The sequence below is a fragment of the Pan paniscus genome, chromosome 13 (assembly GCF_029289425.2).
Source record: "Pan paniscus chromosome 13, NHGRI_mPanPan1-v2.0_pri, whole genome shotgun sequence".
In the NCBI taxonomy this organism is placed as follows: domain Eukaryota; kingdom Metazoa; phylum Chordata; class Mammalia; order Primates; family Hominidae; genus Pan; species Pan paniscus.
Window position 1 is genome coordinate 107,724,329 of NC_073262.2, and position 27,172 is coordinate 107,751,500.

Sequence of the window (27,172 nt, forward strand, 5' to 3'; positions counted from 1 at the left end):
AACTGTGTGCAGCTGTTGACACACAGTGAGTGCCAAATCATATTAATCCTTGTTATTTCCTGTGCCTAGAGCATAGTGTATGCTCAGTGGATATTTGTTGACTGAATGAATGAAAGCTACGCATTACTAAAGTTGGTGATATAGAAGGCTGGGAAAGGTATTGCTAAATGAGCCATTACTGCTAGTCTGTATCTAGTCTGCATTCAGTATATTATTATCCTGTACAATTCTTTTAAACCAAATTAAAAAAATATATGCAAGGATTTTCTCTGAGCAATAGCGATTTCTGATTTACAGCTGCGTGCCACAATGAGGGTTAGGATAGTTTTCCATGTAAATGACAGCTTCAGTGGTTTAAGTTACCATGATGACATTTGCACAATCTAGTTGTACAGTTTACTTGTAAAGACATATGAGAGCCATAAGTATCATGTTATAATTTGAAATGTTAGAGGTATTTTTACAGTATCGTGTTAAAGTATTTTAAATGCTTCAATTTGGGCTGCAATAATTTGTTAGAACAATGGTTCTCAGAGTGTGGTCTCAGGCTAGTAGTCTTGGCATCACTTGGGGATTTGGTAAGCATGCAGATTTCCAGGCTCCCTCCACACCTACTGAACCAGAAATTCTGGAGGTGGGCTTAGAAATCTGTGTTGTAACAAGCCTTCCAGATAATTCTGGTGCTCACTCAAGTTTGAGAACCATTGGAATAGTGGTTTCATTATAAAGAACATGAAGCCTGTAGGATAACTTAGTGGCTATTGCTGACTAGCTTCAGTGATCAAATTTTCAACTTTATGTCTCCTGTGAAAAATGTCTTGTTCTGGGAAAAATATTCTGTGAAATTTTTTAAGCCCAGTTGAGTTGTGCCTTTTTGGCTATGTGCCTCTCATTTTGGCAAAGGGCCAGTGCTGGGTGCAATGCAGTTACCCAACTCAATTACCCCTGATTCATTTAGGCAAACTCAATTGTACTTGACTTTCTCAGGTCCAACTCGATTGTGCTTTAAAATTTCCACACTCAATTTGATTGTGCTCAAAATTTTTTATGTGCCACCTTGTAACTTGTAGATTCAGACACATATCACAGGAGGTACTTTTGAGAGGCTTGGAATATTGGGTTGTTGGTATTTGTTTGCAGTTATACCCATTTCCCTTCTTCCTTTCCTCTTATCACCTCTATTGGAGGCTTTAGGGTAAGATATGTTCCATTGACCCCATTACATGGACAATATTCCAGCATCCACCCTTTTACTATGGTTGGACTCAAGTTAGAGATATCACAGATTCTAGGAAAGTGATCCTTAAACTGTCACAAAGCAACTGTGCTTAGTTTCCATTTATCTCATTTTAAAGATGAAAGTGAGGTACAGAAACACTGCCCCTTACCAGCATTTACATCGTCAAAATCAGAAATACGACTGGGTGTGGTGGCTCATGCCTGTAATCCCATCACTTCAGGAGGCTGAGGTTGGTGGATTGCTTGAACCCAGGAGTTTGAGACCAGGCTGGACAACATGGTGAAACCCCATCTCTACAAAAAAAAAAATTAGCCAGGCATGGTGGCACACACCTGTAGTCCCAGCCACTTGGTAGGCTGAGGCAGGAGGATCATCTGAGCCTAGAGAAGTAGAGGCTGTAGTGAGCCAAGATCATGCCACTGCACTCTAGCCTGGGCAACAGAGTGAGACCCTGTCTCAAAAAACAAAGTCAGAAATAGCTTTTAAGTAAGACTTCCACCTCACTGAGGTAAATGCTGTACCTTCTCTCACTTGTGCAATGTGCTCAGAGACTGGGTCCTTAATCATGGCCAGCTTTTTGAATGTGCTCAATAGCCCACAAGGCCAAGGGATTAATAGTCATTTGCTGCTCCCTAAGAAGTACTTATATCTGGAAGAATTCTACTGAACTATTGTCAGCAAAATCTAGTCTTGATAAAATAGGTGATGATAAATGCTGTGGTTCAGCATTATTAAAACAGATGGAGGAAGTGCGGGGCTATTTCGCTGGGTTGTATGGCTTCCAGGTGTCAGAATGTAAATACTTAATGGCTTTTATCACAAGATGGGTTTTGTTGGAGATTGGAAGGTAGTGGAAGGAGGAGTGTTCTATGTTGTAAAGATCTCATGACATTTCAGAAAACTGGGGCCTAAATACATTGTCTTGCAAAGTTAGCAGTGAAGAGCTATGAGATTTGGCCTCATTTTCATGGTGCATGACATATGTCTTATTAGTGGCGACTGTGGCTATGATTATGCTTCTGGAGACTGGAGAAAAAGAATTTTCTGAGTTTATATATTTGAAGAGCTCGGAAAAAGTCATATTGTGACCAACCACCTGCTATATCTTATCATCCAGTTAGCCAAATGTTACCAGTAATTTAGGCCAGCTGTTGATTTGGAGCAAGCTGGATAAGAAGTTGGTTACAAAACTTAGGGGACAACCTTGATTTGCTTAATTGCCTCCATGCCTGTGATCAGTACATTTGTTAAGGTACATTTGGTGTAAGGTAAGGAAATGTGTTCATTTTGTAAAGGATCTTTAAAGATTAGGGAAAAAAATACTACCTTAATTGATGGTGGTTGACTTTTCCAGCTGTTATCAAAGTAAATACCACACATGTGAAATTGCCACTACAGTCCATCTCATTTTGAGAGTATAGTTAGAAGTCTGAACATGTTTCATCTGCCTGGTTTTCCAGGAAAATGTGTGATCTTTATCATTAAAGAATATCAGCTTAAGATCACCTTTTTTTTTTTCCCTAAGGGCTGGTAAAACAGAGATAGACACTTAAATAACAATCTGTTGCTACTTACTTCTTCTCCTGCCCTGTCCCCAAAGATTCTCTGGGCAATGACTTTTAAATATGTTCTCGTTATTTTTAATGAGTATGCAGAACATATGACGCATAATGCAACAGTAGATAGGTGCCCTTTTACTGAACCTGTCAGATACAATCAAACATCGCAGGGGTTAAGATGCATTTTTCTTTAAGATACTATAATTATTTAAATTAAGATGTTCAAGTACACATCACATACTATTCAATTCTTGCTGCTGCCTAAATGATGCCCCACCACAGTCCCAGCTCTCTCTTTAAAAAGAATGTTTTATCCCAAATGTTAAAAAGACAAAAGAACATTTAATATTGTTATGTCTCTTTAAGTTTACCCTTCTTAAAATCTGTCCCGGATGGCAGGATATTCGATTATAAACGAGTTCAATTATGTTTCCTTGCCACTTATTGAGTTATATGAAGGACTTCTATCACCTAGTCTTTCCGTAATTAATCCTTTGCATTTCTTAGAGGTTTAGCACCACCGCCCCCCCCCCCACACACACACACCAAAAAAAGGATTGTTTAACAGCTTGAAATGTTGTTTCAATTTTCTTATATTTCTTCTTTCTCCCCTTTACCTTCCTCCTTTTCTTTCCATTCTTGCTTCTGACCTCCCATCGTACCTTTCTGGAACTAAGTAACACTCTATGTGTTTCTCAATTATACAGAACTTATTTACTTCTACTTTACATGAAAATGCCAGGTGGTGGTGGACATAATAGTACATTACATTAAATTACATTAAATACCATTGAAGATGGCAGTGATGCCAGTAGAATAGAGAAAGATATCGGCTCTGAGAACAGCAAAGCTGCCTATGCTATGCATTCGTCCCATAAATATTGGAGCCTATGGTTCCTGGCTTATGGAAATGCCTGCCTTAGCACTCTACAGGTAAGTTACAGACTTTCCACATGACTTGAAAGAGCTGGCTTTCACCCTTCTCTCCTTCCCAGCAGCTATATATTTCATCTTTAGACCCTTGACTTCCCACTGGAGGAGAAAAACAAACAGAAACAAATCAACAGAAAAGCAAACAAACAAAAAACAGCACAACAGAAAAACGGCCAGCCAAAACATCTTAGCCATGATTTACTTTCACTCCATCTCTCTGAAATGAAATGTTCTCTTCTATGATAATCAAAGAAAGGCTGATGTTTGGAAGAATTGCCATCTTCCACCTCTCTTTCCCTTTTTTCTGGGTCCACATTGGAGATGACAGGAATCAATTGTTCAGCAAGTATTTACTGAACACCTACTATTCCCAGTTTAGCTGATCAAATATTTATTGAATGTTTATTTTTGCTAGATGCTGTTCCATGCAGTGGGTATTCTAAAATGTACTAAAACATGATTCTTTAACTCCAGGAGCTCATAGATAATGCTAAGTGGTATTAGAGAAACAATATAAGAATATAGCATGGTACCTGTCAGTAGGGAAAGCTAATGAAAGAAAAATAGTTGCACAAGTTTAAGGAAGAGGTTAAGGGACTAATAAGGACATAAAAGTTATAAAAAGGAAGAAATTAAAGTTCTTTAAAGTCAAAAGACTTTAAAAGTCAAAGTACTTTAAAATCATGAAAGATTTTGTTTATGAGGTGGGACTCTGGTCAGGCCCTAGATAGATTCGAAGAAGCAAGAAGAAAAAAAATTTCCAGAAATGTGGACAAATAATGAATAACGAACATCTTTCCGAAGGCAGGAAAGAAAACTGCAGAAAAGGAAGGAAAGGAACAGAAAGGAACATTTTTGTTAGAGTGACATGTTGTTGGCTACTTATGCTGTCATTTAAAGTTGGTAACAAGACCACATTTTTTAAAAAAACCCATCGGATGTGAATTTAAAATTGAACTAATGCCCTCCTTTATAAGTTCTATGTTTTAGTTATCTCTTGCTATTTAACTTAACTACCCACCACTTTAAGGGTTAAAATTATGTTTTATTATTTCTCGCAGTTCTGTGGGTTGTGTGACTTCTTCCCCTGCCAGTTTCGTTTAGACTTATGCATGGAGCTGCATTGAACCAGAGAGTCTGCTGGGTGGGAAGGCCCAGAATGGCCTTCCTTACACGTGTCTGTCAGTTGGTACTCTAATAGCTGTTGGGTGGGACACCATGGTCCTCCTTCATGTGCCCTCCCACCCTCCAAAAGGCTAGTTCAGTGTCCTTACATGGCATTCTCCAAGACAACAAAAGCAGAAGATGTAGGGCTCATAAGTCTTAACTTTGGAAGTTGCACTGTGACTTCTGCTTCATCCTTTTGGTCAAAACAAGTCACAAGGCCAGACAAGATCCCAGGGATGGAGGAATAGATTCCTTTCTGGATGGAAAGAGCACCAAATCACATTTCAAGGAGATATAATTCATGGAGTCCGATAGGGAAGTGGGAGTGTGCACTGTTCTATAGCTGAATAAGTATTGGTCAGGGATGGAAGATTCACGTTATCAGCCCAGGACTGTCAGTAGATGGTTGAGTTTTGAATGGTCGTTTAATTTCTTGAGTCTTAATTCCGTTCATGAATTTCTTATTGGGAAATCTTTTCCCAATAATTCTTATTCTTATTTTCCCATAAATTCTTGTTTTTATGCAAATACAGTGTTGAAGATACAGAGTAGGCCAGGCATGCTCCTTTCCCCTACATTGCTGTTTAGCAGCGTTTTTACCTAAAGCATTGTGGCTCTTGACATATACGTGCATTTCTCTCTTATGCTGGACACCAGTCTCCCTAGATGAAGAATGTGCTTTCCCCTCCCTTTCTTCTCCCACCTCACATAGAGAATTACTCTTTTAGACATCTACAATCTGAATTGGCATTGAAGAATAGAAGTTTAGTTGTATAGATGTTGATAAACTAAATTTTAGTATTTAAATGCTGAAATTATCAAAAAAGTAATTTGACAATAAAGAGGGAGAAGAATTTTTTTATCTGTAAAAGGAGGAAATTGAACTGAATTGTCTTTTAAGATTCTTTCCTATTCCAAAATACCCTCTAAGTTTCTGTGCATCAAATCTTGGCATGACACTCAATACAGACAGTGCCCAAATTATGAAAGATCTGTATATATGAATGGGAATGGGCTGCATGAATTCTCTTCTTAGTGTTTGTTTGTTCCATACTTCAGAATGTCTGGGGAACATTTGACCTAGAGATTACCTTAAGTAAATGTAGAGCTAACAGATTGCCAACAGATATCTTTCTCATGGCTACCTCTTCGACCCCTGCCATGGCAACGCTTGTTGCCATAGTAGTAGGCACAGATGGAGCCCTTCCTCCAATCCTCTACTGACGCCACCACTACTGTGGGTAGCATAAGGGACTTCACTCCCATAGCCAGCTCAGAGGGAAGTGTGATACTTCATTCCTGAATTGGAGGTTTCAGTGTATTCTCCCATAGAACATGGTTAAATATAACCCATCCAACAGAATGCAAATTATTACTTACTAGTATGTTTTGGAGATACCATGGAGTAAACAAGCACTCTTGGCTAAGAGAGAAATGTAGCCAAAATTTATCAGTATTTTTTTTTAAGAAAAACAAAGGCTCAACATGCAGGCACCAAGTTTACAGACAAACTTATGGCATCAGCCTGTTTTCTAACTAGAAATTGCCTTGCCTGTACCCACACCCACAGTCATTGTCTACTTAAAGCTTGTTTCCATTACACATTAAAATGAATGAATTACAAACATTATTCATTAAGGTTTTGGCCACCTTTAATAAAAAAAACCTCTGGGTTCTGGATTCTTCTATTAGAAAAATATGACTATGTCAACACTAGCAACTTGTTCAAAACTGGGCATATATTTTCAGTGTAATTATTAATGCAATCACCTCAATTCCTCTTTGGTATTAGGTTGCAAATAAATTATATAAATAAATATTAATGCAATTATTAACTTGATAATTTTATGTACTATGTAGGCATGCAAGGAAATTAAACAAAGATGAAGGCTGCTACATTTGTTCATGTTTGGGATATACATAACAGTGACTTATTCTCTATATCATAAAGAGATAGAAGTGTACTAGATAGAACTTTGTCTTCAGCTGTATAACTGAGTATAATTGTAAAAAAAAAAACTGAGTATGATTTTCATGGTGGTTAAGTTAATAACATGTCACTATTATTTGTGCCCTTCTAAAACAGAAACCAAATAAATCATGTGTGTCCTAACTGGAAAGAAAGTAAAGGCAAAAAGCTGCAAACAAGCTAGTGGCTTACTTATTAAGAAGCCAAGCTTTTGCTGTCAGATAGCAGTTCAGAGGTTCCTCTTTAACCTGTAGGGTTTCTTGCAGAAAAGAATACTGATCGCATGTGAATGTCTTACTTCCTTCACAAACCTTTGAAAATATTTCCCAAAGATTGCGTTGCCTCTGCTCTTAGCTCAATAGCTCTCAAGGGAGTTGGCATCTCTTATCAGAAGCACACAGCCAGGCCAGGGGCAGCCGGCACATTGAGAGGCCAGGGCAGAGTAATGGCCAAGGCCACTGGGCAGGTAGTGAAAGGCCTCTCGCTGTGTTAAACAAATGCAGTTTCCTTCCTGGCTTCCGCTGGAGCTAATTTTGTTTTTCACTTCTCTTCTGGTATATGAACAATAAGGATGTATAAGGCCATTCTGCCTGTGAGGAGATGTGCATTAGATTATCATAAATCCACAGATAAAAAGCACAGTGGTCAATGAGAACAGGCATTCTTGGATGAAATAAAAGGTTTAATTGAAAGTGTGGTCCCAGGGGAGACAGATGATTGAGCGTGGTATTGAGTAGACATTAATTACCATAGTCCAGAGAGTGAAAAAAAAAAAAAAAAGGAAGACCGTTCCTTTTTTTTTTTTTTTTTTAAAGTTTCCAAATCTGTTTCTCTTTGAGAGAATATGGGAGATCATCCTAATAGGATGTTAGGAAAACAAAATGAGTCTTGCTTATACACAGTATTCTTAGAATACTATTAATGTTTCTTAAGAAGTAGCAGTTGATTTTTCTAGTAGATATTTTTGTTCGAAGTTAGAGATCTAGACAAAGTACAATGTGTACTGTTATGCTGAATAATGGTTTTAAAAGATATATGCATATTGAATTATAACACATTAGTAAATGATTTGTACTTATTCATAAATCTAGAATTTTTCATTCTTTGGTTATATCTCTCAGCATTTTTTTGGTAGGCTGAGATTTTCTTCTACAATTTAGCAGAAAAAAATGAAGTTGAAAAGGCATCTGAACATACAGTCTTCATTAAATATTAGGCCACTAGTTTTGCATTGCTGAAATATGGCTGCCTTTATAAATCATACATGTTTGTTTAGCTAGTGCCCTACTTTTGATGTGGCTAAAATTATGGGAAGAACTCTACATCCACCGGGATAACGGATGGTGTCAAGAACTGCCTTAACAAGAAAATAATTGGTCAGGTGTCTCTTTTAACAGTCATTAGCATATTTGAATTATGAGTTTGGTTCTTCTTTCGGGTCAAATAGAGTATAAAAGTATTCTGAATTATCTGTACCTAATGTGCAACGGTTTTGAAAGGACAAAAACTGGGAGACTGAATATATTAAGAGTATGTTACTTTGTGCTTGCTTACAAACTGCTTCCCAATTCCATTATTTAAGAAGAAAAAAAATAAATAAAAGCACCACCAACTGTCAAAGCAACTTTTAGTTGGCTTTTCAGTTTTATTTAGAACAAATGAATTTGCTCCCTGAGTGAATTTAAACTTTTCAATCAATTGTTTAGATGTTGATGTAGACATAGTCTTAGTTTTAAATGTGAAAAATTGCTTTTTTTGGGTTAATTTGAACAGGGTAGTTGCCAAATAGCACCAGCTGTCATAATAAAGTAGAAGTGAATGACAGATTTACTCCACCCCATATCAAAACTCAGAAGCGGATATGGTGATCAAATGAGCCAAAGTAAATGTAAGATCTTAGAAACATTTGCAAGCTATTTTCTTGCATAGCTCAGCCCTTCATGGGTATCAAAGTGCAAACAGGTTACGGTTATGCTTAGCACTATTATGGCAATGGAAAAAGGGGAATCACTTTGTTGCTGTAGATATGCCAAATATATTATCTAATGTTCCAAAATACCATTTGATGATGGTGATGGTGGTTACAGTGAATCTTGTTTTTACCAAATACACTACCAGTCTATAAGATGGTATTATAAAGTATTGAGACTAGAAGCTTCATTAGCAGTTTATGAACTGTTTTTTAATTTTAATGAGAACGTGGCACATACTGAGCTACAATGGAAGAAATAACTGCAGGAGCACTTGTTGACAATGTTCTTTAAAAAATATGTACCATACTCTTGTTCTTAGGCATGGCGTTGGGATAAGGGACAGTGGCATAAACATAAAAATGGAGTGGTCTCTGTTGCCCTTAAAGTCCTTAAAGATGTACATAATAATACATAACCATGATATAATGTGATTAGTGCTATACTTTTATTATGTATAGAGTGTTTTGAAGACCTAGATGAGAGCCACAAACAGCAGGTGACAATTAAGATGGGATTTGATAGGTAAGAGTTTGCTAGTGGGTGGCAAAGCAGGGTAAAGAGAGAGCATAAGTTTTAGGTGGAGAGAATCCCATTTAAATAGTTAAAGAAGGTATATGTAACATTTGATTAATTCCAGTTTCCTTTACTAAACATGCTCAAAAGTTTAGGTGAGAGGTGTTGAAAACTATGATTTTGGTAGATAAGATGAAAGACATAGTAGTCGCTTTTGGGAGGGAATTTAAATGCCATTATTTCAAAGAGGTATTGTGGCAGAGAAGTGTCAACAAAACATGTATGAAGTCATCACATAACGAATACTTATTAGATGCATACATTCTGCTGGATGCTAAACAGGAATCAAAGTTGAATTAAACATAATTTCTGCCCTTGATGAGATCACAGTGGTATAGCAGAGTTAAGATAGACAGGCAGCCAGGCACAGTGGCTCACGCCTGTAATCCCAACACTTTGGGAGGCCGAGGCGGGCGGATCAAGAGGTCAGGAGTTTGAGACCAACCTGGTCAACAAGGTGAAACCCCGTCTCTACTAAAAATACAAAAATTAGCCAGGCGTGGTGGTGCGTGCCTGTAATCCCAGCTACTCAGGAAGCTGACGCAGGAGAATCATTTGAACCCGGGAGGCAGAGGTTGCAGTGAGCCGACATCACGCCATTGCACTCCAGCCTGGGTGACAGGATGAGACTTCGGTCTCAAAAAATAAATAAATAAATAAATAAATAAGTAAGATAGGCAAGCTGGCAAATAATTGTAAGAAAGTGATGAGAATCATCAGAATGGGAAAACATAAGTGAAATGGGAACTGCGAGAAGGGCATATTGTTCCTGTGCTGATAAGGTCAGGGAATAGTTAAAAGAAGAGGTAGCTTATGTGCTGAGACATAAAGCATATTTTGAAATATTGTGCAAAGAATTCTTAATTCCATTACCCCTTCATTGTGAAATTTCTTTTCAGTTGAAAATTATGTCAGCACTTGATATATACACACATGAAATGTGTTTTTTTCCTTATGTATGATTTCATTAAGTATCGTAAAAATTGTGGGTTTGTGCCATCAGGGAAATGATTGACTAAAAAGATTCATCCACTTGTGGTGCTTCGATGAGTCTTTCTTTTTCATGTATCAGCAAGTAAAAACGGGGCTGTGATGGATTAATTTGAAAAAATTAATTCCTTAGGCATGAACTGAACTGAGATAGTACTTGTTTAGTCTTTGAAGCATACTTAACTTTGTTGGAAAATTAAGATCCATTAGTTCAGGGAAGAAAGAAGTCCTGCTAAACCTACATCCAGCAAAATATTGATTGGAAGTGTGCTGAACTTTTAAACTTCTTGTAATTACACAGGATTCCTGTGATTTTACAGGAATTAAGGCCATAGAAATTGCTCCCTTACCCTTGTCCTGCTTTTCTATACATATAACAGCATGGGAGAGGAACACTTGGAAGATGAATACTGAGGAAGAGTAATGTGAAATAAAAGACAATATTCAGTAGCCCGAGCCAGTATTTTAGGGCTCTGGAGCCACCTGAACAATCCCCTTCAAGAACCTGGCATGAACAGTGCAGGGATACGCAGGAAGAATTTTCCTGAATCTGGGCTATGTATTTCCCTACTTTAGGAAAATCTCACAAACCAAGATGCCACTCTGAGGTTCAGAGCCTAGAAGCAATATATGTGTCAAATAGAAAATGTGATACCTAAGAGAAGGGAAAGATGTGATTCAGAGAAATATAAATTCTATAATATATCATTAACCCTTGATAGGTCCCATGTGTTCCACCCTCCTCCCCCTAAAAATGGCATCCAGTTGGTGGATGGGATTATTAGTTTTTATTCTTTACTTTCAAATTGCAGCATTATATAGCCATACTTTTGGCATAGCCCCATGGTGTTTGGAGAGTACTTTCCAACCATAGGCTGTGGACTTGGCCATGTGAATTCATTTGGCCAATAAGATGTTAGCAGATATCACGTGAGCAAATTCTTGAGAGGTTATTTTGTTTTTTCTTCCTTTTATCATGTGATAAATATACTTCAGGCATGTGGTGGTCCAAGGAAGATGGGAGATATGTGGAGAAGACGTATACCTAATTCATAGCTTGGAGGCAAGCCTACATGAGCCTAGCATAGATCAGCCAAACCTCAGCCAACCTGTAGATATACGAGCCAGCTATAAATGCTTTATTGTGCATATCATAATTTGGGGATGATTTGTTATGCAGCATTTTTGTGACAATAGCTGACTGGTAAATTCCTTCACTTTTACCTATGAATTAATTCTGGGTAGATTTCCCCTCTCCCTTCAATTTGTTTGTAGTATGATGATAGGAAGATATATTCACATTTTAATTTTAATGGATTTGTCATCCTCTATAAGACCTAAGTGACTTCTTATTTTATAGTCAGTTGTATCTGACAATTTTAACAGAGTAATTGATTTAATTATTAAGATAAAAGGCAAATTATATGTTTTTATCTACAAATGACATGTTGTAGATATGGTAAGAACTTTTTCATTAAAATAGTAAACATGTACTGTGAATTTTAAGTGGTTGTTACGCACTGAGATTTCTCAATCTCTATTTGGAATTTCGAATTATTTACCATTAACAGCATACTAAAGGGGATTGGTATCCAGCAGGAATCACATTAGATGCAATTCAAACGTGAGAGAAAAGGATGGGGTAAAAAGGGCTATGCTTTTATTGTTTGATTTTCTTAGAAGCTTTAACCAACGAAAAGAAACTCCCCCCTCATGCCCCTACAAAAATACTGCCTCTTTTCGAGGCTGTGGTAGTATTGTTACTACATTATAGCATAATTTAATAAATGTTACTCCCTGAGCCTTAAAGTGAAATACATTCACTGGGTCCTCTAAGGAAAATGAAGATGATTGAGATGTAATCCCTGCCTTTAAAATCCTTGAGTTGGGAAGAAAGCTATATTATCTTTATTAAGAGAGTTATTGTACCCTAAATAATGGCACATATACCTAAACTTGAGGTGGCTGTGTAGAACACTCTCAAATTTCTACTCTACTGGTTTAAGATTATATTTTTTAACTATGGCACTTCCTAAGATCTCAGTGAAAATAACCAGTAACTAATTGTCTTTCTGTACAGAAACTTCCCAATCCAACCCTCCGCCGCCCCCGCAAAAAAAAAAAGAGAAAAGAAATTTCTCATATGGAAATGAAACATCATTTATCCATTTATGGAATAAAGACAAGACTCAGTTCTACAAATTTCAGAACGTACCTGCTGCTCTGCATCTTTTAAAAGCCAGCATGAGACAGTACTCCACTTTTGTGATACTCTGTTTTTAATACTAATTGTGAAATATGTCATTTACACAGAAGTGTGATGTAGAAATAATGGAACTGGAAGGTTTAATCATGCAGCTCTGCGGCATCTCTCAGACCTTGCTGGTGACCTACAAGGTATCTCTGTCCTCTGCTCCTTTCCCTCTAGCCCATTCTCCCCCATGTTCTCTAAGGCACCATTGCTTTAAGTGTATGGTAGGGAAAATTTCTACGGCATGCTCCGTGTAAAGTTGTTTTCATGGCCAGGGAAGTTAGGAAACCCTGCATACTCTGTCTCCCTCTCAAAGACTCTGAATATGTTTTAACTTTAAAAATAGCCTCCAAGAAGTCAAAAAAAAACCCAAAACACCTTTTCCCCCAGATTTTTTCATCATAGACACCCTCATTCTCTCCCCATATGCGATGGCTGAGAGCCTGTATATTAGACATTGGATTGATCCAAGTTTTAGAGGGAGCCAGTTTGGTTGCCTTAGTTGGTTTCTGAAGCCAGCCCTAAATGGGCACAGCCTTGGGCCAGACCTCCTGGGGAAGCGCCAGCAGCCTGTGGATTGACTGTCCATAGCGAAGGGCACCTGCACATCAGTCGGTGTCACCCTTGCTTCCTGGGTGCAAGTCTCGTCTGTGGATACAGGAGGCACCGTAGCCCATGTACTCACTTTAATGAGATGCTCTGTACTGTCATTTATGTTTCATTCTTGTCCTTGATGTTGTGCTATCTTTTAAAGATGTTACATGCAGGTAGCCTGGCATCAAAGAATTTGTGATAGCAAAGATATTGGAAGTATCTTCCTAAGGGCCCAGCTTCCCAAATGGGCTACTTCTCAGGATCAGGCCCATTATGCTCCCTTTTAAGGTTATTAAATTGTTACATCAGGCTGGGTGCGGTGGCTCACCCCTGTAATCCCAGCATTTTGGGAGGCCGAGGTGGGCGGATCATGAGGTCAGGAGATCGAGACCATCCTGGCTAACACGGCGAAACCCCGTCTCTACTAAAAATACAAAAAAATTTAGCTGGGCTTGGTGGCGGGCGCCTGTAGTCCCAGCTACTCGGGAGGCTGAGGCAGGAGAATGGCGTGAACCCGGGAGGCGGAGCTTGCAGTGAGCCGAGATAGCGCCATTGCACTCCAGCCTGGGCGACAGAGCGAGACTCCGCCTCAAAAAAAAAAATTGTTACATCATATTGTTTGTTCCTGAATCTTATGTTCATATAAAAGGACACATTCTTTTTTTATTTTTTGTTTTTTTGTTTTTAAGATGGAGTCTCACTCTGTTGCCCAGGGTGGAATGCAGTGGAGCAATCTCAGCTCACTGCATCCTTCGCTTCCCGGGTTGGAGTGATTCTCCTGCCTCAGCTTCCTGAGTAGCTGGGATTATAGGCATGTGCCACGACCCGGCTAATTTTTTGTATTTTTAGTAGGGATGGGGTTTTGCCATGTTGGCCAGGCTGGTCTCGAACTCCTGACCTCAAGTGGTTCTGCCCGCCTTGGCCTCCCAAAGTCCTGGGATTACAAGCATGAGCCACCGTGCCTGGCCACAGTCATGTATTTTAATCACTAAATTATTGCATGTAAAATATAATACTTAAGACAGGTCTAATCAGGTTTCTCTAATCTACTTTTAACAGAAAGAAGTAAAAACAAAACAAAACGTCCTATTGTTCCTCAATATAAACAAAGCAAGTTGTAGTTGTATAATTTCATATTGTCTGAATTATAAAATTTCTATTTGTTATTTTTCATGACACAAAATATTATATTCATTTCTTTAATCTTTATCTGGAAAGAAAAAACTTCCTTGTGTCACTAAACATTGAATTTTCTGATCTTTCAAGGTTATATACTATATTCGGGGGAGAGGGTTACTGTAGGAATCTTAAATCTGACTTGCTTTACTTTTGTTAGTTTTAATCTCTGACTTAATATTATATTAAGGTACAATATTACATTAAGGTACTGACTAAATATTACATTGAACAGGCAATATGGAATGGCCATTTTCTGATATTTATCTTCTAGTATTAGATTAATCCTTTACTTAAAGAAAATTGGTTTTTGGTAAGTTGAGTCAGAGATCGGCTCTTGCTTTTAGTAGTTTCCTCCCTCTACCCCCTTTCATGGGGATGGGTTTTTAAAAACATGAAAAAAATGTCTGAATTATAAATAATCTCTAGAATTGTCTCACTCATATCTGTCGTCGAAAATTATTTCAAATGAATAGATACAGATTTCAGGAAGTCACATAAGGACGTATATTTAAGATAGTGACATTATTGGACTAACTATAACCTATATCTTAAAAGTTTTCTTTTACTGAAAGTAAATACCAGAGCTGGTTACACTGAGCTCTGTGACACTCTTCTCTTATTTATTGCAACGTTAACTTACATTTTTCCTTTCTTTATGAGTGACGTAATATTGAATTTTGAGTTAACTCTCAACAAATTAGAGTACAATTCAGATGTGTATGGGTTTTCTAATATATATCAGAGATCATAGGGCTATACAGACAATACAGACATACATAGTCTATATTCTAATTTATTTTTGTTGTCTATAGCTAGACAATATAGAGTATATATAATATTGTCTGTATTCTAATGTATTTTGCCCTCTAGACTATATAGTCCATATTGTCTATCTATCTATATATTCTATTGTCTATCTATAGTCTAACATCTATATTGTCTATCTATATAGTCTGTGTTGTTTACAGGGTGAAATACTTTAAAAGATCATCTACATACTTGTAAATCACCAAGATTACATCAGCAGTAGTAAGGGAAATGTCCTTTACTATTTAGTATAATAAAAATGATCCTCCTTAGATCACCTTTTTCTTTGACATGTGCCTGCTCATCTCTCATCTTTTTCTTTTCTTTACCCTCAGAAAAGTACAATTGAAAATAAAATGCCTCCCTGCTGTTGAAATGAGTCTCTGATCCCTACTCTAGGATGATATCCACATTCTGAATTTTATATAATCCAATTGGCCAAAAACCTTTCATGCTTATAATAGCTACCCAGTGCTTCTTCAGAAGATTAAATAATTTCAGAAAATTAAGTGTCTTGCAGGTGTCTTATCCTTTCATTGTTGTGAAAATTTATTTAGCTGTAACAAAAGTTTCGTCACTTTAAATTTCTTAGAATTTACTTAGGCAAAAGTTAACAATGGATAAGCTTATTATAAAATATCCTGGCAGAATTGCCAGGTATGGCTTTTGCTTTATATATTTAAAAAGTTATTCTTTTTTTTTTTTTTAAAAAAAAGCTCTTTTGTTTGAGTTTTGGTAATTGACAAAATGATTACATGTGAAACATAACTCTTACATAAAGTAAGCTGCTCACAACACAGACTAATTACACATTTGGGAGGCAAGGCAAAGACATCCAGAGCTTGCTCGTGCTGAGCCAAGAGCACAGCATTTAATGAAATGAGGGCCATAAAAGGTTCAGCATGGATGCTTTCAGGTCTGAGCTGGGCTTCTGGGAAATTGGATGTTGGCCCTGTGGACTGGTGGATTCCCCTGGGCTTTGAAAGGCTGGGTTATTACCACTTGCATGCGTGAATCAGGCACTGCTTTGCAGTACAAGACATTTGTGATTCCAGAGATGGCCTTAGTTGGAACACTCTTAAGGTAATAGTATGGATGTCTCCCCAGTCATCCATCTTCCTTCCTGTCTTTCTTCCTCTCATGCCAAGTAATTACTTTTGATATTTGTTTTCTAAAAAATGGTTAGTATATCTAGCGAGGCCTGACCAGGTAGACTCTTCAGTTTCCTCTTTCCGATTCTTAAACCCATGTTGGCCAGGCTGGTCTCAAACTCCTGACCTCAAGTCATCTCCCCGCCTCGGCTTCTGAAAGTCCTGGGATTACAGGCATGAGCCACTGTGCCTTGCCCCATCCTGGATTCCTATATAAGTAAAAGGAAACATTTTATATATATACCAATAAGTTTGTTTTCTACCACCCATCCTCCTCTGTTCATCCCACAGAGATCATACTTCCTCTGGAAAATTAGCTGCCATGTAACTAGAAATATAACAATTACAGGATTCTCCAGCAGTTCATTCTGACCAACTAAGTGTTCAGTCATGAACCTGTGGATCTAACACTTTTTCATCTTAATTGTGCTGAAGTATCTCCTGTTTTCTCCACTCAGAGATATCTGGCATCCCTCACAGTAAAAACTGCCACCCCTTCCTGGGACTTGGAAACATATGAGCAGGCAGCAATGCAGCCTGTTGCTAAAACACCTTCTGGGCCCTGGTTGCTTTGAATTTGACTGCATTTGCCAATTGTTGATTCAGGGCAGTAGTTCTTAATTGGAAGTGATTTTGACCCCAGGTAACATTTGGCAATGTCTGAAAGCATTTTAATTGTCACAGCTTGGGGAAGGGGGTACTGCTAACGTCTGGTGGGTAGTAGCCAAGGACTTGGTCAAATATCAGGCACTGCATTGGACAGACACCCACAACAAAAAATTATCAGGCTTCAAATATCAGTTGTGCCAAGGTCAAAAAAGCCTAAGTTGAAGGTTCTGTATGACCAGCCCTGGGCAGGTGCTGGGCATTAGGCCTACACCTATGCAGGGGAGGCATTAGAGCATCCATTCTGGGCCTGGCTCTGGGAATCTCAAGGACAGAGCCTCTAGTGGCAAAGAATAACAAGTAATGAAAAGATTTAAAACTAAATGAAATTCACAAGATTTCCCTTACTACGCCAGCCAGGCTGTGTGTGTGTGTGTGCGCGCGTATGTGCGTGTGTGCGTGTTTGTGTGTGTGTGCACACACGCTTGAAATCTGTGAGTGGAAAGAGCTGTTGCCTGAAAGATGGAAACCAGGAGAATCCGAGGTCTAGATGTGCCACTGCTTGGGGGTTCGTCATATCACTAAGGTCTGGCATTTAGGGCACTTGGTAGTACTTTATACCCGTTTCCATTTTGCTACAAAATGCTGTCTGGCAAGATTTGAGTTTAATTTTGAGAGTTACTGGTTGAACCAGGATTCTTGGAGGGAGGCATTCAGCATATTGATTTTTTTAATGTTAGATAAAGGGACATTTATTTCTAACAGAGGAAATGGCTGTGTTAACTACTGTAATGGCTTCCTTTACCATTTGGGAAGTTTGCTATTATTAGAGGGCACTAATTATGGCTTAAGCCTGGTACAGCATAAGAAAGATATAAAACATAACTGTACTTGGGTGGAGAATGTAAATGGCATAGTGTCTTACTGTCATTGTAGAAATCTGTCCTGGAATTTCTTGAGGGTCAAATCATGGAATGGACAAAAGTTCAGACACAAGGATACAGTATAGTATGACAGTGAAGAGTCTGACAGTTGAACTCACAGAGTAGAATGGTGGTTACAGGCACAGAGGAGGAGGAGAGTGGGGAAATGTTGGTCAAAAGACACAATCTCAGTTAGGAGGAATAAGTTCAAGAGGTGTATCCTACTACATAGTGACTATAGTTAATAACATTGTAGTTTATACTTGAAAATCTCCAGGAGAGTAGAATTTAAGTGTTCTCAACACACACACATACAAATTCGTAAGAATATAAGGTAACGCATATGTTAATTAGCTCAATTTAGCTATTCCACAATGTATACGTAGTTTAAAACACCATGCTGTACTCCATAAATATATATAATTTTGTTTTGTCATGATTTCTGTTCTTTTACATTTTCTGAGGAGTGCTTTACTTCCAACTATGTGGTCAATTTTGGAATAAGTGTGATGTGGTGCTGAGAAGAATGTGTATTCTGTTGATTTGGGGTGGAGAGTTCTATAGATGTCTATTAGGTCTGTTTGGTGCAGAGCTGAGTTCAACTCCTGGATATCCTTGTTAACTTTCTGTCTCATTGATCTGTCTAGTGTTGACAGCAGGGTGTTAAAGTCTCCCATTATTACTGTGTGGTGGTCTAAGTCTCTTTGTAGGTCCCTAAGGACTTGCTTTATGAATCTGGGTGCTCCTGTATTGGGTGCATATATATTTAGGATAGTTACCTCTTCTTGTGGAATTGATCCCTTTACCATTATGTAATGACCTTCTTTGTCTCTTTTGAACTTTGTTGGTTTAAAGTCTGTTTTATCAGAGACTAGGATTGCAACCCCTGCTTTTTTGTTTGTTTGTTTGTTTGTTTTCCATTTGCTTGGTAGATCTTCCTCCATCCCATTATTTTGAGCCTATTTGTGTCTCTGCATGTGAGATGGGTCTCCCGATGTGTCTTGACTCTTCATCCAATTTACCAGTCTGTCTTTTAATTGGGGCATTTAGCCAATTTACATTTAAGGTTAATATTGTTATGTGTGAATTTGATCCTGTCATTATGATGTTAGCTGGATATTTTGCCCGTTAGTTGATGCAGTTTCTTCCTAGCCTGGATGGTCTGTACAATTTAGCATGTTTTTGCAGTGGCTGGTACCAGTTGTTCCTTTCCATGTTTAGTGCTTCCTTCAGGAGCTGTTGTAAGGCAGGCCTGGTAGTGACAAAATCTCTCAGCATTTGCTTCTCCGTAAAGGATTTTATTTCTCCTTCACTTATGAAGCTTAGTTTGGCTGGATATGAAATTCTGGGTTGAAAATTCTTTTCTTTAAGAATGTTGAATATTGGGCCTTACTCTCTTCTAGCCTTTACAGTTTCTGCCAAGAGATCAGCTGTTAGTCTGATGGGCTTCCCTTTGTGGGTAACCTGACCTTTCTCTGGCTGCCCTTAACATTTTTTCCTTCATTTCAACCTTGGTGAATCTGACAGTTATGTGTTTTGGAGTTGCTCTTCTCAAGGAGTATCTTTGTGGCGTTCTCTGTATTTCCTGAATTATAATGTTGGCCTGCCTTGCTAGGTTGGGGAAGTTCTCCTGGGTAACATCCTGAAGAGTGTTTTCCAACTTGGTTCCATTCTCCCCGTCACTTTCAGGTATACCAATCAGACACAGATTTGGTCTTTTCACATAGTCCCATATTTCTTGGAGGCTTTGTTCATTTCTTTTTACTCTTTTTTCTCTAAACTTCTCGCTTCATTTCATTCATTTGATCTTCAATCACTGATACCCTTTCTTCCACTTGATCGAATCGGCTACTGAAGCTTGTGCATGTGTCACGTAGTTCTCTTGCCATGGTTTTCAGCTCCATCGGGTCATTTAAGGTCTTCTTTATACTGTTTATTCTAGTTAGCCATTCGTCTAATCTTTTTTCAAGGTTTTTAGCTTCCTCGCAATGGGTTCGAATATCCTCCTTTAGCTCGGAGAAGTTTGTTATTACCGATCTCCTGAAGCCTACTTCTGTCAACTTGTCAGAGTCATTCTTTGTCCAGCTTTGTTCTCTTGCTGGTGAGGAGCTGCGATCCTTTGGAGGAGAAGAGGTGCTCTGGTTTTTAGAATTTTCAGCTTTTCTGCTCTGTTTTTTCCCCGTCTTTGTGGTTTTATCTACCTTTGGTCTTTGATGATGGTGACCTACAGATGGGGTTTTGGTGTGGATGTCCTTTTTGTTGATGTTGCTCCTATTCCGTTCTGTTTGTTGGTTTTCCTTCTAACACTCAGGACCCTCAGCTGCAGATCTGTTAGAGTTTGCTGGAGGTCCACTCCAGACGCTGTTTGCCTGGGTATCACCAGCAGAGGCTGCAGAACAGCAAATATTGCAGAACAGCAAACGTTGCTGCCTGATCCTTCCTCTAGAAGCTTCATCTCAGAGGGGCACCCGGCTGTATGAGGTGTCAGTCAGCCCCTACTGGGAGGTGTCTCCCAGTTAGGCTACTTGGGGGTCAGGGACCCACTTGAAGAGGCAGTCTGTCTGTTCTCAGATCTCAAACTCCATGCTGGGAGAACCACTGCTCTCTTCATAGCTCAATTGGAAAGGCAGAAATCACCCGTCTTCTGTGTCACTCACGCTGGGAGCTGTAGACTGGAGCTGTTCCTATGTGACCATCTTGGAACAAAATGGAAGAACATTCCATGCTCATGGATAGGAAGAATCAATATCATGAAAATGGCCATACTGCCCAAGGTAATTTATAGATTCAATGCCATCCCCATCAAGCTACAAATGACTTTCTTCACAGAATTGGAAAAAACTACTTTAAAGTTCATATGGAACCAAAAAAGAGCCCACATTGCCAAGACAATCCTAACCAAAAAGAACAAAGCTAGAGGCATCACGCTACCTGACTTCAAACTTTACTACAAGGCTACAGTAACCAAAACAGCATGGTACTGGTACCAAAACAGAGATATACACCAATGGAACAGAACAGAGCCCTCAGAAATAATACCATACATCTGTAACCATCTGATCTTCAACAAACCTGACAAAAACAAGAAATGGGGAAAGGATTCCCTATTTAATAAATGGTGCTGGGAAAACTGGCTAGCCATATGTAGAAAGCTGAAACTGGATCCCTTCCTTACATCTTGTACAAAAATTAATTCAAGATGGATTAAAGACTTAAATGTTAGACCTAAAAGCATAAAAACCCTAGAAGAAAACCTACGCAATATCATTCAGGACATAGGCATGGGCAAGGACTTCATGAATAAAACACCAAAAGCAATGGCAACAAAAGCCAAAATAGACAAATGAGATCTAATTAAACTAAAGAGCTTCTGCACAGCAAAAGAAACTACCATCAGAGTGAACAGGCAACCTACAGAATAGGAGAAAATTTTTGCAATCTACCCATCTGACAAAGGGCTAATATCCAGAATCTACAAAGAACTTAAACTAATTTACAAGAAAAAATCAAGCAACCCCATCAAAAAGTGGGTGAAGGATATGAACAAACACTTCTCAAAAGAAGACATTTATGTAGCCAACAGACACATGAAAACATGCTCATCATCACTGGCCATCAGAGAAATGCAAATCAAAACCACCATGAGACACCATCTCACACCAATTAGAATGGCAATCATTAAAAAGTCAGGAAACAACAGGTGCTGGAGAGGATGTGGAGAAATAGGGACACTTTTACACTGTTGTGGGACTGTAAACTAGTTCAAACATTGTGGAAGACAGTGTGGCAATTCCTCAAGGATCTAGAACTAGAAATACTATTTGACCCATCAATCCCATTACTGGGTATATACCCAAAGGATTATAAATCATGCTACTATAAAGACACATGCACACATATGTTTATTGTGGCACTATTCACAATAGCAAAGACTTGGAACCAACCCAAATGTCCATCAATGACAGACTGGATTAAGAAAATGTGGCACATATACACCATGGAATACTATGCATCCATAAAAAAGGATGTAAATGACAAATTAATGGGTGCAGCACACCAACATGGCACATGTATACATATGTAACAAACCTGCACATTGTGCACATGTACTCTAGAACTTAAAGTATAATAATAATAAATTTCATTTCAAAAAAAAAACAAATTTAAGTTATTCTTATTTCAGAATATGAGCTCACTCACCCACACAGATGCTAGTTCTTGAATTTTGTTTGTACTAAATGAAAAACAACTTATTGGTTGGTTGACACATTTACCCCACTGGGGCCTGAATTCAGCCCCTTTTAGGAGGGACAGTTTCAGAATATGCCATGAGGTGTCTGCGGTGTAGATCCATGCTCTCTGCAAATAGGGGCAGCGGCTCTGTAGCTGAGTCCTTTCCCAGACTCCTTTAAGAAATTTCAACAGGCTTTCACAGAGCTATGCCTGCTCCAAAATATACTTTGACATAATAAACCACAATGGATTTAAGTGTTTAAAGTCAGAAATACACTTTTAAAAATAAGTACTTCAGTTGGCCAGTGGAGCAGTAATACCTGGATGCTAAATTGAATTTGTTTAGAATAAACCACAGAGTAAACTTTAAAAAAAATAAAAATAAAAAAATTTTGATTTGTCAGTTAAAATATACATTTATAAAGAAAAAATAATAAAACACTTTCCACATCATAGTTTATGTATAGAAAATGTGTCACCTTCCACAATGGTTGAACTAGTTTACAGTCCGACAAACCTTGTAAAAGTGTTCCTATTTCTCCACATCCTCTCCAGCACCTGTTGTTTCCTGACTTTTTAATGATTGCCATTCTAACTGGTGTGAGATGGTATCTCATTGTGGTTTTGATTTGCATTTCTCTGATGGCCAGTGATGGTGAGCATTTTTTCATGTGTTTTTTGGCTGCATAAGTGTCTTCCTTTGAGAAGTGTCTGTTCATGTCCTTCGCCCACTTTTTGATGGGGTTGTTTGTTTTTTTCTTGGGTAATGTACCCAAAGGACTATAAATCATGCTGCTATAAAGACACATGCACACGTATGTTTATTGCGGCACTATTCACAATAGCAAAGACTTGGAACCAACCCAAATGTCCAACAATGATAGACTGGATTAAGAAAATGTGGCACATATACACCATGGAATACTATGCAGCCATAAAAAATGATGAGTTAATGTCCTTTGTAGGGACATGGATGAAATGGGAAATCATCATTCTCAGTAAACTATTGCAAGGACAAAAAACCAAACACCACATATTCTCACTCATAGGTGGGAATTGAACAATGAGAACACATGGACACAGGAAGGGGAACATCACACTCTGGGGACTGTTGTGGGGTAGGGGGAGGGGGGAGGAATAGCATTAGGAGATATACCTAATGCTAAATGACGAGTTAATGGGTGCAGCACACCAGCATGGCACAGGTATACATATGTAACTAACCTGCACATTGTGCACATGTACCCTAAAACTTAAAGTATAATAATAATAAAATTTTAAAAAAAGAAAATGTGTCACCTTAAAATTGTATACTTTTGTTGAAAATGGATATTGAATAATGTCAAACATGAAAATGCAGCAGACCACTCAGAAGTATTCACTAGAGGAAAAGATAAAAAAAAAACAAGAGAGTCTGACATAGGAACCACACTGTGCTTGAGCCCCACAAAGCTTCCACATTGCAAGTCTTCTGGGCTGTAAACATGGCGTTTATTTGCTGTGCACCTCAGTTTCCTCATCTGTGGAATGGACATGACAATAAACCTCACAGGTTTGTTGTGAAGCATAAGTGTATTAATATGTGTAAAGTACTCAGAAATGAAGTAGTCAATCATTGTTAGCCTCTAGTATATTGTTTCTGTTGTATTCTTGAATCTCAGATGTCAGAGACTTAAAAAAATTTTTCAAAAGAAAAGATAATGATAATGCAACCTGATTTCTATTTTGCTTCTACCACTTAAATAATAAATGATAGGTGTTAGTGCAAAGAGTGGTTGTCAGTCTTGCTAAGAATTAAATATAATTGCCAAAAGAGGAATGATTTAATCATAAAATGAAGTGATTTGAAGGTATTACTAAAGCAAAATTAGTTCTTGTCTCTTTGTCTCTGATAGACAAAAGCCAGAGAACCTTTCTAGTTTTTCTCTTGAAATGGTGTTCACAAACTTACAGTAGGATGGTTTTTCTTTAATTTGCACTTTAATTCAGTGGAACTTTATTAGACTGAAATTAAGCAAATCCCAGAGAGGCCTGGAAACATAAATGGTTTTGAAATGTTATGGATTCTAAATTGGGCATTTTGAAAGACAAAAGTGAAGGCTAATAGTTTACATTTAGTACGAAACTCTGGCATTCCAATGGAAATTGGAATCAAATAATGGGATTTGTTTTTTAGGTAATAATATAATGAGTTAGCTGAAAGAGCTAACTTGTAATAGATTTATTAAGCCATAAAGTTTCATTTCTTTGAACAGCATATTGTCAAAATCTTCACAGACAACTTCACTTATAAGAAAATTAAATGAAAGAACTATTTCTTTAAAAGTTAGATGTGGATTTTCTCTATTTGGGGAGGGGTTGAAAATGCTGCGTCAGTGGATCTGGCTGTGATCCGACCTCTTAATCCTGTTTTAATTATGGGTTCTTTGCTACTTCTGATTTTATAGTTATATGTGACTGACATTCAGACATTCATAGTAATTTTTTAAATATGTAATTTTACATAAGAGTCCCTTCAATGTGACCTTAAGATGAGAGTCTCTAGATATAATTATAGAGAGGAAGGAACTACCGACCTAGAATGAGTTGATCATTTCCAGGAGTATCTCATTGTCAGATTTTTCAGTTGAACACTGTGGCAGTTTCACACTTCTACAAGCTTGAGAGGAATGCAGAAGGGAGACCCACAAAGATGCTCATGTGGACAGCACTTGTCTGTTCTCACTGCTGTATATTTGAAAACACTGGGGACCAAATATGATTAACCACATACTTCTCCCTGGAGACCTGAACCCTAAATATGCCTTTTTCCACCATACTCTGTGTTTCTTGAGACCAGTATGCTTGCGGCTAGGTGTCATTTATCAAATATGACATGAATATTTGTTGTGCGTAATCATTTTTGTATAGGTTTAAAAATTTAATGGCAGTGAGTTATACTACCTGAAGATGCAGGCTGAAAGCATGAGTTTTGACAAAGTGAAATTTCATTTGATGATATCCACTATAAATCATTTTTCTCTAACTTTAAAATAACATCTCATTTTTACTCTGTGTCTTATTAACAAACTTTACCAATAGTGTTGTTTCCATAGTAAATGATATGTTTTAAATTATATATGCCCCATATTTTCCTGAAATTTTAAGACGTTTCTACACTAAGCTCTGTTCCTTCATCTGTAAAGTGAAGATGTTAAGACTCCATTATCTCTAAGATCTCTTCTGATACCCAGGGCACCCTAAGTCTAATGTCCAGCCTTTTTTATTATGGAGAATATCTTGGTAAATTTCCAAAGGCTTGCGAGGTGTTTCAGATTGCATCGCTCTGACTTGCCAAACGATCCTCTCTATTGACCATTACCGAATAGTATTCCCTGAAACCTCTTCCCCTGCTCCATGGATGTGACTGTGGCTCCTTGTGGAGAGCTAAACCCAACCTTTGCCTGCCAGGAGCCGATTACAGCTGTTAGAGGTCCAGTCATCCTGTCCTACTGATTGCATCTGTGTCTGGTCATCTGAGAGAGTGAAATATTAATCTGCTTTCTTCTCTTCACTCTTTTCATGTGTATTCCCCTAACAGAAAGGAGAACCTGATTGCTGTGCACTCTCTCTGGAGACAAGCGAGCAGCTCACCTTTGAGATCCCCCTGAATGATTCAGGTTCTGCTGGCCTCGGGGTGAGCTTAAAAGGGAACAAATCCAGAGAAACTGGAACAGACTTGGGGATTTTTATCAAATCCATCATTCATGGAGGCGCTGCTTTTAAGGTGGGTAGGAATGACATTTGTACATCCTTTGAGAAGGCACTTGGAGATGTGACTGTTGTACTTAGAGACTGAATGGAGAAAGTGTCTGAAGACTTGAGGCCACTGAGACTTTCCCGCCAGATACAAAAAATATATGTGTGAACAGATCTGGGAAATAACTGGCTGCTGTTTTTGTACCTTAACTGGTTATTTTTACTTCTTAGAGTTACCTCTAAAAACCCAACACGATTCACATTCTTTTTTGCATACTTTTTATTACTGCAACAGGATTCCTCTGGATTTGTAAACTGACAAGAGTTGAGCCTAAAAGTACACAATCAGAAAAACAAAACTAAAAACAAGTAAACATAAAGGCAGCAAATAAGACAGTTGTGCTTGCAAGAATGAAAGCTCAGTGGAGCCTGAGAGTGATTGTAGTATAAATTAAAGGCCATTTATCACATTTTATACACTTGAAGAAAACCATGGTGCCCAGAATGCATATTTCCTTTTGAATACTTAGAGAAGCTTATAGGTTTCCAGAAAAAGAAGGAAGATCATGCTTCAGTCCTTTCACGTTGAGGTGAGTATAGTGTACTGGTTAGCTAGATGGCCGGTGTTCAAGTCCAGCTCAGTCCTTGCTAGCTGTATGGAAATGTAGGCAAGGGTCTTGACCAGCTGTCTCCCATTTCCTCACCGGTAGAATGGTGATAATAAATAATAACTACTTCATAGGCTTCCAGGATTAAATCACACAATGTGATGAAAACAGTAAAGTGATGATAGAGGAAGGATACACGTTTGCACCTCTTGCCACCCTCATTATTATCTCACACCGTGCAGGGAGACTTCTTGAGTTTGAATTCTGCCTTACCTACTCTCTCCCTGTGCATGTAGGTAAGCTGCTCAGTCTTGATGTGCCTCAGTTTCCTCATTTGTGAAATTAGCAGTGCCTGGTTCCTCATGCTGCTGTTAAGACTAAAAGAGACAATATGTGTCAAGTGCTTAGCACAGTGCCTGTCACCAGCTGCTGATAAATGTTAGCCATCTGAAAATAATCGTGATATGAATAATGTCTATCCTCTCCCACAGCAAAGCCAAGAAGGCCCCGTTACACTCTACAGAGCACCCCTGCACCTAGAATTCTGGCTTTGTTGAAGCAACTGTCTTCTCACACTTACCCTTCCACTTTTGTTTCAGACTAGATGTGGAGATAATGCCTTTTTCACTGGGAAATAAATGTACTTTGGACAGACAACTCTTCAGTTTACTCCTTGGT

At 38.3% G+C, this 27,172-nt stretch overlaps 1 protein-coding gene across 3 annotated transcripts in view; it reads left to right on the forward strand.

Moving 5' to 3' along the window:
- PARD3B (par-3 family cell polarity regulator beta) overlaps nucleotides 1-27,172 on the forward strand; it is a 1,074,947-nt gene that overhangs the window by 577,411 nt on the left and 470,364 nt on the right. For 2 of the 3 annotated variants that reach the window (XM_003820781.6, XM_034954909.4), the window contains exon 11: nucleotides 25,729-25,914. The exons of the other annotated variant lie outside the window; for it this stretch is intronic. In XM_003820781.6, coding sequence (XP_003820829.3) covers nucleotides 25,729-25,914 — 186 coding nt within the window. The remainder of the gene's footprint in view (nucleotides 1-25,728; nucleotides 25,915-27,172) is intronic. 3 annotated transcript variants of the gene reach the window in all.